At 41.7% G+C, this 19057-nt stretch overlaps 1 protein-coding gene across 7 annotated transcripts in view; it reads left to right on the top strand.

Moving 5' to 3' along the window:
* The window catches only part of PHLPP2 (PH domain and leucine rich repeat protein phosphatase 2), a 41964-nt gene that overhangs the window by 8435 nt on the left and 14472 nt on the right, over positions 1 to 19057 (top strand). For 5 of the 7 annotated variants that reach the window (XR_008579063.1, XM_054840148.1, XM_054840143.1 and 2 more), the window contains exons 3-11: positions 986 to 1119; positions 5235 to 5425; positions 6185 to 6310; positions 7449 to 7603; positions 10949 to 10990; positions 11623 to 11769; positions 16702 to 16932; positions 17659 to 17861; positions 18352 to 18412. Coding sequence is in view for 6 of the 7 variants with exons in the window: in XM_054840148.1 (XP_054696123.1) it covers positions 986 to 1119; positions 5235 to 5425; positions 6185 to 6310; positions 7449 to 7603; positions 10949 to 10990; positions 11623 to 11769; positions 16702 to 16932; positions 17659 to 17861; positions 18352 to 18412 (1290 nt within the window). In the remaining variant the exon portion in view is untranslated. Of the gene's footprint in view, positions 1 to 985; positions 1120 to 5234; positions 5426 to 6184; positions 6311 to 7448; positions 7604 to 10948; positions 10991 to 11622; positions 11770 to 16701; positions 16933 to 17658; positions 17862 to 18351; positions 18413 to 19057 lie in introns of those variants that run through there. The other 2 variants (XM_054840144.1, XM_054840145.1) reach the window with 2 other exon arrangements.

Raw genomic sequence — 19057 nt, 5'->3', positions numbered from 1 at the left:
CACATTGACCCTCATTTGGAAAAGGAAGTTTGAAATGGTTAGTCTCACGATTTATAAACATCTGTTTAAAGAACAGGTGACAAGTTGAGGTCCAGTGACCATAATCTAAAGCTAGGCACTTTTAGATTAAAAATGAGGATTTTTAATGGTGGATAATGAATGGACCACTGGAGCAATTTATTTTAACTCCCATCTTACATTTTCAGTGCTTAAGCTTTTACACTAAGATTTTTTCCCTCTAAAACTTCTAATTTAGCAAGAAACTTATTTTTATTGCAGCAAATAACGTTTCAGTGTCTCTGGAAGAAGTGAGATGAGAGGATCGGAAAACATCTTTTCTGTGCTGAATATATTAAACCTGGAGTTTAGTTTCAGAAGAACTTTCTCTTGTTACCATTTATTCAAGTTAGCCACTGAATCCTTCCTATGATCTGTTGTAGTTCTAAAAATGTCTTTTCTTTAAATATACCATTTGAGTTAATTCGCCAAAGCATGAGAATCTTGCACTGATGAGGGCTAAAGAGAATGGGAAATTTCTTTTTTCTTTCTTTTTAGAAGTCATTCCTTTGCTCCCAGCTGCATTTGGAAGAGAAATTTGAGTTCTTTCATATCTTTCAGTCATTATACATAGGTTGTTTTAATTACTTGGCATCTGCTTTTTGTGCAGTATTTCTGGTTTTGTTTCTTGCATTGTTTCCTCCTGGTGCTGCTTAAATCATGGAATGGAAATGATCACCATGGATTGTATAGCTTATGCCTGTTGCTTTTCCTCTCCATTTCCCTTCTGCAATGTAATTCTTCAAGTGTTACAGTTCTTAAGTGCTGTTTGACAAGCAGGAAGCACAGACCCCAAGAATGTGTGCTTTGCCAGACCTTTTCAGAGGAGCAGAGCAACCAGTATGTCAGTATTCTTACACTTTAACTGCAGCGAGACTTGTTCAATCTTTTTTGCATTCTCAAACTGCTTTCTTGTATGTTTTGACAGGAGGCTGGAACCCACAGAAAAACCCCTTCAGATCGTGTATGACTACTTGGCTGGGTTGGGTTTTGATGATCCTGTCAGAATGCAGGAAGAGGCAGCACACTCTGATCTCAGCTGTATGATTCGCTTTTACAGTGGTAAGAAACTGTGTGTGTGCACACTGTCACAGTTCCTGTAGCTTTAACTATGAGGTGGAACTCAGGTGAAGCTCAAGTCATTGACCTATTGGGTTTATAGATGGCTACCTCAAACACCTAAAGTACCAGTCAGCATTTCGTAAGAGAACAAGTTTTCAAGATTAATAGAAAAACCCCACAATTCTGTAGTTCTTTTGATCCTGTCTGTGGCTTGAGAAAAGACGACTCTGCAGGAAGACACAAGATTGCTCTGTTGTCTTTAGTTTCCAATGTTTACAACTAATGGGATCAGAAACATATTGCAGTTCAATCTAGATATGCCTGAAGATTGTATTTCCAAAAAGTGTATGGATATGGACAAGGAAGGTCCTGGTCAAATACCTCCACAGCATATAAACAGAGTGTGAAAGTGCCAGCTGGATAATAATAATGAAGGCTGGCATTAGAAACCCAGTACATTTAATTGCAGAAGCGAGACTTCTGAATGGCCTATTGAATCAGTTTGGGCAAGATACCATGTGCATAAGGAGCAACAGAATGACAGTCATAGGCCCGTTGGTGTGTGGTGCTAGCAGTCAGAAAGGGAATTCACTGAAGTGAAGAGGAAATACAAAAGAAATAAGGAGAAGGAAAACTGATAATGAAATTATTTCATTACTTTTAAATACTTTACCTATGTATTTTTTGCATTTCAGAAAAAAATCAAAGTGCTTTTAATGGAAAATTGTTCTTGCATAGTGGAGCTGGGTAGACTGACTAAGCTGCTAGCCATCATTTGTTTATTCAGTGTGAAAAAATGCAATCATAAGAAATCAGCTTCTCCACCCCTTCACCTGAGACAAACTCCTGTGTGGGAGCCGTGTGCATAACAGGCAAAAGAGTGTAGAAGTATAATGGAGATAGAAGTATGACATGCATACAGTCTGGATTTATAGGGCAAGGAGAAGGGAGTCAGAAGTTAGATCAGCTGCAAGGAGGAGAGGCATCAAACATACGGCTGTATAGAACTCCTGAGGAAAAAGTGAGCAATTCAGTTTGGGTATGTCAAGCAGGAACTGCTGAAGATTCAGGAACAGTGATTCAACTTCATGGAAGCAAGTAGGTAGACAATGGAATTGCAGTAGTTTGCCAGCATGGAAGGGTAGTCCTGCTTAGAAAGAGGCTGTGAAGGAAGAAGTATAAGGATTGAAGAATGTTCAGGAGACCTGTTTAAAGAAAGTAAAAGCAAATGCTGACAAAGTGGTTCTTAAAGGTAGAAAAGGAATTAGAGGGAATGCTGTGGAGGATTATGTGAGAATTTTGCAAAGCCTGCAGCTGAGAACGTAAGGGACAAAGTAACGCATTTTATCCAGAGAAACATTACTTAGAATCGTAGAGTGGTTTGGGTTGGAAGGGACCTTTAAAGATTATTTAGTCCAACCTTGGGTAGGACATCTTTCATTAGATCGGGTTGCTCAAAGCCCCATCCAACCTGACCTTGATTGTTTCTAGGGATGGGGCATCCACAACTTCTCTGGGCAACCTGTCCTCACTGCCTTCATTGTAAAACATTTCTTCCTTATGTCCAATCTAAATCTACCCTCTTTCAGTTTAACACTGTTGCCCCTTGTCCTGTCACTTAAGCCTTGGTAAAAAGTCTCTCTGTGCCTTTCTTATAAGCCTCCCTTATATATTGAAAGTCTGCAAAAAGGTCTTCTCTAGGCTGAACCACCCCAACTCTCTTAGCCTTTCCTCGTGGGAGAGGTGTTCCGGCCACCCGACCATTGCCATGGCCCTCCTCTGGACCTGCTGGAGTGCTGAGAGTAGCCTTCATATTTCTTTCACTCCTCGATGATGTCTCTTGGATTTATCTGCTCTCTTCCCACATTTGTCTGCCTTTCTTGTGTGGTACATTGGGTTTATTTCCTTCCCTGGTGCATGGTGAGTACTTATGCCCAGTTAGGGTGATGGGACTACAAGTGAATTAATAGAAATCTCACGTTAAAAAGCAGTGAGAGGGAAGGATGCTTCCTGAATCTGGCTGTTGAGATACTTGTAGGAGACCAAGAATTTTATGAGGGGAGAGGCTGTGTTAGGTTGGCTGGGAGAATAGGAGGTGGGCTTCCTCTCAATGGAAGTCACGTGCAGAATGGAGGCCAGTGACCCAGTCTGGATTGGGCAAGCTCAGAGACCAAATGTTGCAGAGTCTTTACATGTTTCAACAACAGATCAAATGGAAGAAGCTCTCCAGGGCCATCAAACTCTTCATCTATGTCAGGTGTGACAGGTGTGAATTGTAGAGCATCACACGCCGTCTCTGGTGGGGAATTGTCTTGATTCCCTGGACTTGTGTAACTTGTAAGGTGCTGTTAGAGGTGCTAGCTCTGTCTAGTGACGACCTGTATCCTTGCTCTCCATGGAAAAGCCTGTGGTCGCTAATCGGAGCATGAGGTTAAGCATGATCACAGTGACATTCAAGGCCAAGCTCAGGAGCTGCAAGGAGTGACAGGCACTTGCCTGTCCCTAGAGGTTAAGACCTTTCTTACACATAGCTTGAGGAGTTCTGAAATAGTTGAGATTCAGAATAGAAATCCTTGAACGTTGCCCCTGGATGTTTCCTTAGCGCTAGGACTTAGGTGTCACAGATGTTTCGGAGCGGATAGGGAAACTGGAGGATTGGTGTAGCTTCTTAGTACTATCTGCTAATTGGAACAATGCTGCTGTGGCAGTAGGATACTACTTTTGGTCCCATAATATTGTTTACTTACAAGTCTGGGGGGGGTCTTTCAGCTTGGTGAAATCCAAGCAATTTTTTCTGTGGATGATTAGAGTTTCTTACCATTAAAGGACATGTTATGACAAACTTCGTGTCCCTGAAACAAAGCTACTGTTGTAAATAAACAGCTAAATATTTCAGCTAAATTCAGCCTTGTATAGACATCAAGACAATACTTTAACTTTGGCGGGCTGAAGATCCTGCTTTCTAACTGAGAAACAGTACAACAACTTTAGCTGGTGGTTAACTTTTTGCTTCTAATAAAAATTTGGAGTATGGTTTGTGTCTGGAAGTGGGGCATGCATAACCAATAGTGAGAATATTTTTCCAGCAGATCTAAGTAGAGTTTTTGTCATTGTCTAGCGTATATGTTGGCTACTCAGTTCCTGTGTCTAACTGTGGGGGGCAGGGTGAATATAAATATCTGCAGGTTCATGCTGCTTATGGATATCAGGACGCTTGCAGGACAGTTCAGGACAGAAGCAGCATGTCAGTAGCAACTTCAAAAAAAAAAAATTGATCCTTTCCTAAGTAAAACAAAGGACCTGTTGCTGGGATCTGTCTTAGGGATTATTTAGGATAAAATGAAATAGAAATTTGAGGAGATTCTTAACACTTGAAATTCATAGGTCTGTCAGGTCAGGCTTATTCCTGTTCTTTAAAGGTATTAAATTGACTATTTGGAAAATATTCCTAGCCAGTAAGATAGTATAAGCAGTGGACAGAATCTTGAAAAGCCTGGGAGGTTTGTCTTTATCTTGAAAAAAAAAATAATAAAAGGGGCAAGGAGGTAGGATGACCTAAAAGTAAGTATATGTGGATTAGAAGGCTGAAGTAGAATTCTGCTTTGCTGGTTGGAGCCATAGCTAGCAGTGCACACAGCACAGCAATAACAGTCAGTGCTGGAGTCACTTGAATCATCTTCAGGGAAACAACTTTCTTCTGTAGCTGATTGTCCAGGCCTTCCTTTAAAGCCCAGCAGAAACCACTTATTTGGTGGTTTCTGTGATTTTAGCTGACTCAACAAGAGTTTGAAATTGCTTTTCTATTGCATCTGAATAAAGGATGTTTGGCAGGTGTGTAAGTTTGCTAATGTCTGTAACTACCTGTAGATTAAAAACACACTACAGGGCAACCGTTATAACGTTGTAACGAAAGGCATACAGTGGCTGCTTATCAGACATTACTGCACTGGCTGAGGAAGTCGCTTGTCCTCTGCATGAGCTTTTTATTAAAGTGCAGCTTGTCTTGTTCTTTACAATAACTGATTTTGCATGTTACAGCTGCATTGCTATTTCTACTCACAGCTGAGAGTGAAGAACAAATGGAAAGTAAACGCTAATGTCCCCTTTTTCTTCAGAAAAGCCATGTCAAGTGGAACAGTTAGATCGCATCCTGCTCTCTGGAGTCTATAACGTACGCAAAGGAAAGACTCAGTTGCATAAGTGGGCAGAGCGCTTGGTAATTCTCTGTGGTACATGCCTCATTGTGTCCTCTGTGAAAGATAGCCACACAGGGAAGATGCACATCTTGCCTCTCGTGGGAGGGAAGGTAAGACTTTTTTTGGTCAGTGTCCTGTGGCTTAGAAAGGAAGAAGGGATTATAATGATGGGTATTATCCACAAGGGGTTAATCTAGACTTTTGTAGTGAATTACTGTATTAACACGTGCAGAGTTGTACAACCTCTTTCTACTTGCTTTGCTTAGGTAGTAGTCTCAAGGCTAATAAAACGAAGAGGCAATAGTTCTGCTTTCACATGAGTAGCCAATGTTGTGAATGGGCACTGTAGAAATTATTACTACTGGGATCTACTTCAGCAGGAAGATGTTAAGGAGGATTTGGCCTTTCAATACTTAAAGGGGGCTTATAAGAAAGATGGGGACAAACTTTTTAGCAGGGCCTGTTGTGATAGGACAAGGGGTAATGGTTTTAAACTAAAAGAGGGTAGATTTAGACTAGCTTTAAGGAAGAATTTTTTTTTTGCAATGAGGGTGGTGAGGCACTGGAACAGGTTGCCCAGAGAGGTGGTAGGTGCCCCATCCCTGGAAGCATTCAAGGTCAGGTTGGATGGAGCTCTGAGCAACCTGATCTAGTTGAAGCTGTCCCTGCTCGTGCAGATGGGTTGTACTAGGTGACTTTTAAAGGTCCCTTCCAACGCAAACTATTCTATGATTTACTTCTGTGTTTCTCTCCAATAACTTTTGTTTTCAGCAAAATGTAATGTTACTGGTAGTCCGTAGTACCTCACCCTAGACTTCAGATCCGTTGCAGTTAGGCAGACTGATTTGTTTTCAATTCTCCCTTTGCAGGTGGAAGAGATGAAACGTCGGCAGTACACACTTGCTTTCACATCTGCTGGAGCACAAGCTCAAACGTACCATGTTTCCTTTGAAACGCTGGCAGAGTGCCAGCGGTGGCACCGACAGGCGTCCACGGTGAGGCCCTGGAGACTGCAGTAGTTTGGGTGGTGGGTAAAGGGGTAAGAAGGGTTTTCTGATGCAGGCAGAGATGAAGCTATGATGCTGGAGAAAGTACCCAGGACGCTTTCCAGCTTTCTTTATTTCTTATGTGCTCAGGACTACAGAGATTTTCTTTTAGCCTTCTCTTCACTCTCTGCCTGTGCATCAATGTTGAGTAGTAGTTCTGCACCTATTGAGAGTCACTAGAGCAAACCACAGGGACTGACTGACTAGAAACCTATAAATTGCACCTGTGGCCATACTTGAATCTGCCTAAACTGTGGCCTGGGCTGGCATGGGGCTACCCTGACAGGTTTGAGTTAATACAGAGATCGCAGGTCAGCAAGGGAAGTGTAGTTTGTTCAGAGCTGCATCCTTATTCCACATGAAAGTACTATTAGATGACGATAGCTTAATGCTGAGCCACACTTTGACCTGATATATATTATGAAATTTGAAATGAATGTAGGATAAAGCAGATTATAAAATCTGGAATGAAGCACCGAAGACCTCAAAACAAAGCATACTTAATGAAAGGAGATCTGATATTTGCAAAGACTTTATGAAATGTTGCAAACCTGTAATTTATGAAGCATTTCCATCATAAGGGGTTATGTTTCCAATATTGTACCCTGAACAAGCTAACCAAAGAAAGTCGGAAGAAGTAGCTAGGCCAAGCAGAGGTTCTGTAAACCTTAAAGGTCTGAATTTGAAAGTCAACCGCTTCCTGTTGCTGCTTGCATCTTTGGAAGGCACTCAGATTATGCTATCTCAGCAGTTTCCTCAGCCAAAGACATGATTTTGTCCATTAGGTTGGTTCTCTTACAGTCTAGCTTTTAGGCAATGCCCATTGCACATACAGAGCAGGGCTTTCTGTGTGTCTTAGTTGGTATCCAGATATGCATCCTTGTCAGGGGGCTTGCAGAAGCAGTAGCAGCAAATGGCATAAACTCATACTCCATGGACTCGGTTTCCTGCGTGAACTGTACCTAGTGGGTACAAGGGGGTTCTTTCATGTGCTTGCAGATTGTTTACTACTTGCATTCTTTGGTCTTCCATTAGACTTCCAGTGAAAAATTGTTGCATGGCTGCAGCTCTTCTTCCTTCTTTTCAGGTTGTGTCTATGCGACTTAGCATGGTTGATCTTTCATGCTACAGCCTTGAGGAAGTACCTGAGCACCTCTTCTACAGTCAAGACATCATCTACCTCAACCTACGACACAATTTTATGAGATCAAGTGGAGCAGGGAGTCTTGACTCTCTTTGCAGGTCTGCAAAGAATTACTTTTCTTCTACATTTGGAGTTCTTGGCACATGCATCCAGGGATGAAGAGGAGGGGGAGTGTATTGCCCATTCTTGTGGGATGGTAAAAAAGATTGATCTTGAGGAAGCTCTAATAAATGAGGGGACTGGGAAGCAGAACTGGACAGCACAGGCAAGCATAAGCTTCCAACAATTTACAGTATTCATTAACTCCCTTCCACAAATTCTTTGTGCTAAGTTTGATCTGAGATGGAGCCTTGTGGAGCAATATGCCATTTGTATGGACAATCTGCAATAGTAATATAAGCTGCTTGCTAGACAGAACATTTTATGGTATAAAATAAAAGGTGAGGGAAAGCATAATGCTGCTGTTGTGAGTAAGTGTTTGTAGGAACAAGTGCAGATCTGAGAAAGCTTGTTTTGGTAAGTTCTTAATGTGCACTTGGGATTGGCAGAGGGTCTGTAAGCCTCCAGCTTTGCTTTGGGAACTTGTAATGATCTGCTTTTGAGAGAGCAGCAGTTGTGTGATGGTATGGAAGCACAATGTAGTCATCTTAGGTAAGTGAAGGAGTCTTACAAAAATATTTTTAAATTAACACCTGAAAACCATAAAAATCTAGAGGAAGATTAGTCTGTTGATATTCACTCTAACCACACTAAAAAGAATTCAAGGAGTCGCTCAATGAATTTTCAAAGCCATTAGGAAGCCTGTAGTAATATTGTCAAATGGCTCTGTGTTTGGAACACATTGTGTCTTAAGAAAAATGTATTTGGAGAAACTTTGCAAAACTACAGTTTTTTGTTTGGTTTGGTTTTCTGGTTGTGTTTTTGTTTTCTTTAGGGGCCTGTTACCAGGTTATTTCATTTTCTTCCTACAGAGTAATGAACTACTAATGAGGAATCCGTGAGGGTATACAGGGAGAAAAATTGCTCACCTTTGGGAATTCTTTGCAGTTTCATTGAGAACTGGAGTCTAGTCTGGTTTTGTTTTAATTCAAAACTTGTTTAAATGTTTTCTAACTGCTGAATTGTAATAGATTCTGTTAATGGAAAAGCTGCTTAAAATAATTCAAGATTTTGCTTTCTACTTCTCTCTTTAAATACACTGTATGATGTTGAAAGCCATATCAGAACTTTTTCTAAAATGCGATATCCTTGGTTCACAGGATCAGCAAAGGGGCTTGAAATCTCTTTTGACCTTGCATGTAGTCAACAAGAGATCTGACATGTCAGAAACTCGACTCTTTTCCTGGCAGTGACTATGTCTGATGAAGCTGAAATCCTCAAACAAACAAAAGCCATAAAAGAAGCCCTCACTTCACACAATCTTGAATAAACAGGTAGCACTAGGTAGCCCACATAAAGCTGCTCATTGTCTTTTGAAAAGATTTTCTTTCTGAGATTTTTAGGATGTTTATCAGGTCACAGCCCCAAATGAAGAAACTTGCTCACTTGCAGTAAATGTTATCAGTGCCTAGAGATGGACAATTCCAAACAGCAGAATTTTTTTGCAATGATCAGATCTCTTCCTCTGAGGAAATCTTTGAAGCTCTAGAAGTCTAATTAGCTATAACTACGATAATGGCACAAAAATAATTAACTAAAAGGGAAATGTTAAGCAAAGGAAATTAAATAACCCCACCTGTTTTGTTACATCTAGCTTATTTTTTATTTAACATACTACCTTTTAAGTATCTCCCTTTTCTGGGAAACATTATCAAGTCTGATCCGTGTTGATAAGTGTGTTTATGTGCACATGTATACATACGCATGCCTATTAGCACCATTCTAGCTAGTTGATACAGAGTTGTACTGGGATGCTTTGGCAGCAGCGCAAGATGTTGCATTAAATTGGGAATATTTCAGGTCAGTACCAGGTCAGTACCAGGGCTGCTGAACAGAGGATCGTCATCCCATTGAGGATTTGTTGCTGTGTTTCCATACCTCTTTGCTGTAATCTCAGCATGCCCTGTGAGAGCACAGACCAAAACTTCAGGAGCTGTAACGATTTCAGAATCCTTATTCCCTATAATACATGGTTCATGTATACAACTTGAATGAGAGTTGGGTTTGCATTCTGTTCCTACATCCCTGCTTAAGAATATTGGGGCAAAGGAGAAGGAACAGAAGGGGAACTCAAAAAGCTTTTGAGTATTGTCCTCCCCATTGAATATGACAGTCTGCTTGAGGAGTCTCAGACCAAACTGTGTCATATACCAGTTTCCCCTCCAGCTTTTGGAAACTTTTATGCCCCTGTTGTGTTTGCTTTGATACTGTTGCAGAGGGATGAATTCTAAAAATTAGTTATGCTGTTGCGTTTAATGCCATGCCTATTGGGGCAGCTTCTCACCACCCTCTGCTAATGACAGAGAGCTGCTTGGTGTTAAGGACAGGTGCCATAGAAAAAGCCATTGTAGAACTCAGAGAAAGCAGTTTCATTAAAGCATTTTCCTGATTCCAACACCTGAGAACTGTGATCTGTCCTAAATCTCTGAAAGTTGAAGCAATTATTGAGAAACTTCAGATCTGTAGGTTTACCCTCATTGTTCCATTCTTTTCCATTATTCTTGTGAAGTTCTGTGTGCAAGTTTCTGATTTTTGTATTATTGTTAGATCATTGCATCATACAGTGCCTTCCCTTTAGGAGGGTTATTACCAATACTGCATCATTCTCTTTGGCTTTCAGTTGCATTACAAAAGAGTCTCTTTGTGGCTGGAGCAAACATCAAATGTCAGTGCCCTTATTTATACAATAGGGTGCTTTCTCAAAGCAAACAACCTGTGTCCAAGTTTCAGATATGCTCCCTCTTTAAAAAACCCACAACACACACAACCCCCAAAGACTGTAAAGCAAAATGGAGAAATATAATGCTTATTTCCTACAGAGATCATTCCAAGTATTCTGAATCTGAAAAAGGAGTCACTATAAAGAAGAAAAAATTTCAAAACCTTTCAGTCTTAGGCTTCAAGACATCTCAAGCTAGCAGTAATATTCTCCCTCAAGCTAATTAACATTGTGAGGTTTTTACCTATATTAAAACACTTGCTTCAAAGTAAGAGCTACTCACCATTGCCTAGCAAAAAGTATGGTTGGTGGAGCAGATGAACTATGTATCCAGGAATTACTTCTCTGGTACATTACATTAAATTTGCGATTGTCTTATAAAAGTATGGTAATTTCCCCACTGAATTAATTTCTGACGGCTCCAGTTTGGGATGGGGAGGTTATTACTTGGGGAAAAATACTTTTTTTTTTCCTGTAGAAAGAGGTAGGAACTCTTTGAGAAGAACCTCCTGCATATTATCCCAGCCCGTGCTTAATTTCTTCTCTCTATTTGGACCTCGCACAGTGATAGAAGGAGCTGGAATAGCCAACCATCTGCTAAGCACAGGTGGGACCGTAGTGACTGTGAGGGCTGTGTCAGTACTTGTGCGGCTGTATCTATGGTACGGTCTGCCAAGCAAGTGGCACTTTAAACGTGGAATCTCTTCCAAGGACCTCTGGGTGCAGGTCTTGGGGCTTCCCAGCGTGAAGTCAGCGCTTTCCTGGTTTTCCCTTTAGCAGCTCTGCTAGGCCTTCTGTTGTGCCTAGCTTGAAAAGGGTATTCCCCTCTTCTGTTTTATTCTCAGAATAGCTCCAGTAAATCTTTTCAGGCCCTATTTTCCCAAGCTGCATAATTGTAGACTGTTACTCTAAATAATTCTTTGAAGGTAAATTTTTTGAAGTGTTTTTAGTCTCCATAATCTTAGTAACGGTCAGTAGGAGGAAGCCCGTTGGGAATCAGGGTAGAAGATTGTTACTAGTTTCTGCAGTAAAACCATGGTATTTGATCACTTTCAGCACTACCACTGAGTTACAAAATATCAGTGACTTAAAACCAAATTTGTGCAGAGCCTCCCGTAATAAGTTAGATGACTGTATCATCAGTGTACAAAGACTTACAAAACCAGCCATTAAAGATTTTTTATGTTTTTGCTTTGAGACAATGGAGGTTTGTGAATTAACTAGTATTCTTGCCAATAGGTTTACGCAGTTGAAGAGCCTGAACCTGTCTCATAATAGATTGGGAGAGTTTCCTGTATCGCTGTGCGAGATCTCTACTCTGACAGAGCTTAACATTTCCTGTAATGGACTTCACTACTTGCCAAGCCAGATTGGCAAACTGTTGAAGTGAGTAGATTCTTTTTATCTGTGGTCATAAATATCCTTGGTGCTTTGGTTGAGCTGACGCGCTTATGAAGGTATGAGTGCTGGGGCAGCCTGTTCTGCCTACAAAGACTGAATGATGGATTTGACTCCAGCAGAAGGTCAAGAACCAAGATGTCCAATAAGGGTTTGGTTTTTGTTTGGTTTTTTTTTCCTTGAAAATGAAGATATCACAGTTGCCATTTTAAGTCACTGGTATATAGTAAGTTATCATTGATCATTTGTGACTTCCTGCCTATTCTGCTAGCTATGTAAAATATATTAGTGTAAATCAGTTTTCTAATAGAGGAGATTATTGGATTTTGCCTATTTTGGAGCAGCCTAGAAAGATACTTAACAGTCAGTTATGATGCTTTGAATCACAGATGCCACCTTACTGAACTATAAACGTGAAGGCTTATAAGCGTATGAATATACTTAAAGTTTAGTAAACTTGAAGCTTTTTATGTTCTCTGTGGGGTGTGTGTTTTGGGAGTTTGGTTTTTGGGTTTGGGTTGGTTTTTTTTTTGTTTTTTACCTTGTGGTTACTTGTATGATTTCTTTCAGGTTTATGTCCAATTTTTATGTAAATTTGAATGCATCTTGTTCTCTTTGCATCTGCTGCCATCTTGAATTCCCTTGCCTGCTTTCTTGTTATTTCCTTCCTACATTCTCTTCTAAATTTTTTTAAACTACTATTACGGTGGTGCCTTATCAGTTAAACATAAATATTGTTATGTTCACATAAATGCAGTTGAGTTTCTAAATATCATAGAATCATAGAAGGGTTGCAAGAGATGTTAAAGATCATGTCATTCCAACCTCCCCTGCCATGGGCAGGGACACCCTCCACTAGACCAGGTTGCCCAAAGCCCCATCCAGCCTGGCCTTGAACCCTGCCAGGGAGCCAGGGGCAGCCGCAACTTCTCTGGGCAACCTGTTCTGGTGCCTCACCACCCTCACAGTAAAGAATTTCTTCCTAATATCTAATCTAAATCTACACTCCTTCAGCTTAAGGCCATTTCCCCGTGTCCTATCGCTACATGCCCTCGTAAACAGTCCTTCTGTAGCTTTCTTGTAGGCCACTTTAGGTACTGGAAGGCTGGTATAACATCTTCCCCGGAGCCTTCTCTTCCCCAGGCTGAACAACCCCAACTCTCTCAGCCTGTCTTCATAGCAGAGGTGCTCCAGCCCTCTGATCACCTTCATGGCCCTCCTCTGGACTCGCTCCAACAGGTTCATGTCCTCCTTACGTTGGGGGCTCCAGAGCTGAACACAGTACTCTGGGTGGGGTCTCATGAGAACAGAGTAGAGGGGGAGAATCCCCTCCCTCGACCTACTGGTCACGCTTCTTTTGATGCAGCCCAGGATACAGTTGGCTTTCTGGGCTGCAAGCACACATTGCCAGCTCATGTTGAGCTTTTCATTAACCAACACACCCAAGTCCTTCTCCTCAGGGCTGCTCTCAATCCATTCTCTGCCCAGCCTGTAGTTGTACTTGGGATTGCCCCAACCCATGTGCAGGAACTTCCACTTGGCATTGTTGAACTTTGTGCAGTTCGCACAGGCCCACCTCTCAAGCCTGTCAAGGTCCCTCTGGATGGCATCCCTTCCCTCCAGTGTGTCGACTGCACCACTCAACTTGGTGTCGTCAGCAAACTTGCTGAGGGTGCATTCAATCCCACTGTCCGTGTCACCAACAAAGATGTTAAACAGCGCCAATCCCAATACTGACCCTGAGGAACGTCACTTGTCGTTGGCCTCCGCTTGGACTGTGAGCCATTGACTGCAAGTTTCTGAGCGTGACCATCCAGCCAATTGTTTATCCACCAAGTAGTCCATCCATCAAATCCACGTCTCTCCAATTTAGAGACAAGGATCATAGAGTCATTTAGGTTGGAAAAGACCTTTAAGATTATCAAGTTCCCCTATTAACCTAGCACTGCCAAGTCCACCAGTAAACCATGTCCCCGAGTACCACGTCTACATGTTTTAAATACCTCTGGGGATGGTGACTCAACCACTTCCCTAAGCAGCCTGTTCCAGGGCTTGACAACCCTTTTGGTGAAGAAATTTTTCATAATATTTAATCTGAACCTCTCCTGGGGAAACTTTAGGCCATTTCCTCTTGTCTTATTGCTTGTTACTTGGGAGAAGAGACTGACACCTGGCTACAACTTCCTTTCAGGTAGTTGTGGAGAGCGATCAGGTTGGCCCTCAGCCTCCTTTTCTTAGGGCTAAACAACCCCAGTTCCCTCAGCTGTTCCTCGTAAGACTTGTGCTCCAGACCCTTCACCAGCTGCCTTGCCCTTCTTTGGACACTCTCCAGCACCTCAACAACTGTCTTGTAGTGAGGGGCCCAAAACCGAACATGGTACTCAAGGTGTGGCCTCACCAGTGCCAAGTACAGGAGATGATCACTTCCCTAGTCCTGCTGGCCACGCTATTTCTGATACAAGCCAGGATGCTATTGGCCTTCTCGGCCACCTGGGCACACTGCTGGCTCATATTCAGCCGGCTGTCGACCGCGACACTGGATGTCATGCGGGACAGTGTCAAGTGCTTTGCACAGGTCCAGGTAGGTGATATCAGTTGCTCTTCCCTTATCCCACAACACTGTAATCAGGCTGTCAGGGACACTTTCAGAAGCCATAGATTAGTACATTGAAACATTATGGAGATCAGCTAGGCTTTGTAGAGCTAGAGAAAAATACCAATGCCTCTCAAATTCTGAGGCCTAGCCCATGGACTTTATTTATAAAAGTAAGGGCGTGCTGGTCATATTGCTGCAGTATTCATAAATGTCTTGCACAAAAGGGATTGCAGATTTCTTAACTGTTTGCAAGTTTAAAGTATAAGGGTACCTTATAGGACCAAACACAGTCTTGGGTGCAATCCCTTAATCACTACTATTGAAACATTACAACTGCTGATGTAGAAAAGGTGAGGAAATATGATGCAGATGAAGCATTGTCTGAAGACAATTGTATTGTTTCTCAAATAAGTTAATGTGCATTTTTCAGCAGCTGCAGAGGTGTGTGACTTTCTGAATTTATTATGTGTATTTAATATTTTCAATACTGATGCAGTTTCTATTAAAGTTTTAATTTATTGTATAAAACTTTTCTGTGGTAACTTCTCACAGAGGTCTAGTGATTTTTGTCAGCACTAGTACATTTTGAGAGCTTTGTACAGAATTGGTTGCTTTTTCTGTTAGAGGATTTTAACTTGGAAATACTTGGGCAATCCCCTCTGAACATTTTGTCTTACAATGTTTGCTAGAGTGAAAACCTTCTCCATTTTCCCCAGTAGCTACCAAGAATGCATAAAAGCTTAAGCTTAGGTAAATGTCATTGCAAGACTGTTATTGCATTTGTTTAGATAAACATTGGTATTGAGCTATTAGTTCATTGTGGCCTGCTCTTCCTCCAGCTTATATCTTTAAAAAAGGAGTATCTGCAGCTACACTGGATGTAAGCAAGTTGTTTCCAGAGAGATCTTTTAGCCATATGCAAACTGTGAGGAAAAAGCTGTATGCAGGCTTACAGTTTTGAAAGGTTTACAACTTGGTTATGGGTCCAGTCATCTTCATGACCCCTTGAGCCCTTATTCCTAAGAACTTTTTATGGCCCCAGATAGCATTTCTACCACCGCTAAACACTGTTCAGAAAGTTCTTTGTTGGAACATAATCATAATGAGGGAATTGTATTTCGGGGGTTTGAGTCTCAAAAGCCACGCAAACTTTAAAACAATTCATCTTGCAGCAGAAGGCTACCCTATTCTTTTATGAGTGTCTGAAAGGACAAGTAGAATGTAAAAATCTGTTTTCAGTGCATTAGTGTGATAGGAATTGTGATTAAACTGGACCATAAGTGCCATAATAGTGATATGAAATTCCAGCAATTGGATGATGAAGGTGCAGTTTATTTTTATTGTTTGTTATGAGACAGGTCTGTACTGTTACTGCTATCGATTTTGGGTTTTGTTTATCATAGGTCTTTTAAAGATTGTGCAGCATGCTAAGTGAGGAGTTCTTAATTTGTAGAAAACCAAGTGATTAAATAAATATCTTTCATTTAAAACATAAGTACTGATTTGTATTTTGCTTATGTTAACTTACAATATTTGGCGCAACTGGAAGTTTACCTCTGTCGTGGTTTAACCCAGCTAAAACAACCACACAGCCATTCACTCGCTTCCCCCACAGTGGGATGGTGGAGAGAATCGAAAAGAAAAAAAAAAAGGTAAAACTTGTGGGTTGATATAAAGACAGTTTAATAGGACAGAAAAGACAGACAATAATAATAATGATAAAAGAATATACAAAAAAGTGATGCACAGCACAGTTGCTCACCACCTGAAGCCAATACTCCGTTCTTGAGCCAAACTGCCTCCTGGCCCACCCCCCAGTTACAGACAAAACATGATGTCATATGGTGTGGAATATCCCTTTGGCCGGTTTGGGTCAGCTCTCCTGGCTGTGTCCCCTCCCAGCTTCTTAGTCGCCCCCCACCTTCTCGTTGGCAGGGCAGTATGAGAAGCTGAAAAGTCCTTGACTGCTTGGCAACAACTAAAAACATCAGCGTGTTATCAACATCATTATCATCCTAAATCCAAAACACAACACTGTACCAGCTACTAGAAAGAAAATTAACTCCATCCTTGCTGAAACCAGGACAACCTCAAAAATAATTTAGGAACTCTTTGGTATTGCATACGTGCAGTTCCAAGCCTATTACGTAATAAAAGTACTCCAGTAATTTTATGTGTATAAGAATAAAATTAGTGTTAGGTACCTTTAAAAAAATAACCACACTGAGACCAGCTAGCTATATGAGGAAATTCACTGAAAATGCTAAATGTGATGTTCAGTACTCTTTGCTGAGTTATTTTCTTTCTCTTTTTCACTGCTGCAGCCTCCAGACCTTCTGGCTTGATGGGAATTTCCTCACATCCTTACCAGAAGAACTGGGAAGTCTGCAACAGCTCAGCTGTCTTGGGCTTTCCTTTAATAACTTCTGTGAACTGCCAGCAATTTGTGAGAAGCTCATCATTTTAGAGAAACTAGCCCTGGCAGGGAACTTGCTAGAGACCCTTGACCTTGCAGTGCTGAACCGTATGAGTCATATCAAAAGTGTGGACCTGAGGTAAGGGGGAGAAATTTGCATACATGTATAAACCAGATTGCTACTTTCCATTTACAGCAGAGGAGCTGCGTAACTTCTAGTACATTTTGCAGTAAACTAGGTGTAATTTTTTTATTCTTACTGATTCTTTAGCTTTTAGGGCGTTCTGTTTCTGAGGGTGTGCAGAATTCACTTAGAGAAGCAAGGTTAACAGCAATGCCTGAAGCCACTGAATGTGATTCAGCCCTCTAGTTTCCTCTTTTGATATGTTGTTACCATGAGCTTCAGTAGCCTTTGATTTCTCCTACCCTTTTTTGCCTTCCTCCCCTTCCCCAATGTGATCCTGATTCTCCAGACTGCCAACTGCAGAGCTCTCAGAAAGGGACAAAGAACTTTTTGTCTGTGGCAAGACAGCCTGGTATCTGGTCTCTGCATTAGTTTCCTGTGTCAGTGCAAAGTAGCTGTCCCTTAGCCTGGCTTCTGATTCCTAGACTGGCATTCAGAATCTTTTAAACATTGGGGAATGAGTAAGATGGTTTCACGTAGCAATATGGACAGAGGAAATGTTTTTCTTTGTATTCACTGCCTAAAATCCACCATTGCTTCTCATGCATTTCACTGTGCTCACCTTTGGCATTGGACTGCACCAGAACTCTTCCTTTCTTCTTCTTTCTTCTCTCTCTTACTGATGTCCAGTGTTCAGTGTCCTATTTTCTGACTTTGTAACTCTTATCTCTGAGTGTTTAGGCTGAACAACCTGAAGAGAGCAGCAGCTGATGCTCTGGAAGTGAACAAATCTGTGACTTACATGGATTTACGAGACAATCAGATGACAGATCTGGATCTGAGCTGCTTGGGCAGCCTGGAACAGCTGCACTGCGAGCGGAATAAGCTGAAAGAGTTGACGCTGAGTGGCTTCTCCCTTCGGGCCCTCTATGCCAACAGCAACTGTATGTCTCTCTGCCTTCTTCACCTGTCTTCTTCCTTCAAGCCCTGGGAACAAACGAAAACAGCCCTTTGCCCTCACCCACACAAAAAAATACTTACGCTGATGTTACAGCAGTGAGACCGTACGTGATGGGTGTTCTGGGGTCAGTTCCTAGGGATTGCATATGCATATATGTGCGCAGGCTGTGTAACGGGGAGGTTGTGGTGTTGAGGTACTATACAAGGAATTTGTCTTCCAGTGAGATCTGTTTGGGAGCCCACAAATAAAAGTGCAGTCCTCCCTTGTTCTCGTGCCCCACGTGGCAGATGGAGAAACAGGATAGTGAGAAGCTGTAGTGCCATATGGCAGATGTATGAAGCGTGAGCTCTGTCTTGGGAAGGATGAGTAGAGACCTTGAGTATCAATAAAGTAAGACTATGAGTCTGTCTGCTTCTTTATGCTGTTTTCCCTCTGAAGCTCTGCAATCATAATTATTTGCTTTACTTCATTAGGTCTGACAGCTGTCAGTATTTATCCGGTTCCTGGTCAACTGACGTGTCTAGAACTCTCTCAGTAAGTGACTATACACCACAGAATATAAAGCAAGTATCTGGACACCTTTGCTGTTTTCTGCAGCAATTTCCTGGAGCTTTTAAGCTTTTGGAAGAATTGAGAGCAATTGAGGGAAGGCACTCCATCTTCACAATAGAACTGGGAAAGTCCAGCACTGACGAATGATGAAGGTTTCCCAGACCAGAAGCCCCTCTGAATCAGTATGACCTGTCTAGGTCACTGGCTGTCCTTCAGATGTAGGCTGTAATCAGCAAAAAAAAGCCAAGCAGGGACCACTGAACTTGTGGCAGCGTACTGGGCTGAATGGTGGGAATCTGTGGAGCAAACATTTAGAGTAGCTGCCAGTGATCTCCGCTGTTGAGCTTCATTGCCTGCATCTGCCCTTGGAGCAGCATTGTGAGACCTCTAAGACAGCATGCCCAGAGAACCTAATCACCTTTTGCTTCAGTTCTGGGTTGATAGTAGGATAGCACAGGGTGACCAGTTCTGCTGATGTCAGTGCTGTAAAATAAGCTGATCATCAGAGTCTTGCATCAGTACTACCAATCATGCACGAGCTCAGTTTGCATTACACAGCTAACCATGAGATAAATTCCACGTGACTAGCTGGGATACTGTTGTTCATTTTCTGCCTACAGTTTTTGG

This window comes from Grus americana, chromosome 13, assembly GCF_028858705.1.
Source record: "Grus americana isolate bGruAme1 chromosome 13, bGruAme1.mat, whole genome shotgun sequence".
NCBI lineage: Eukaryota > Metazoa > Chordata > Aves > Gruiformes > Gruidae > Grus > Grus americana.
This window is presented reverse-complemented; position numbering and strand designations above follow the sequence as displayed.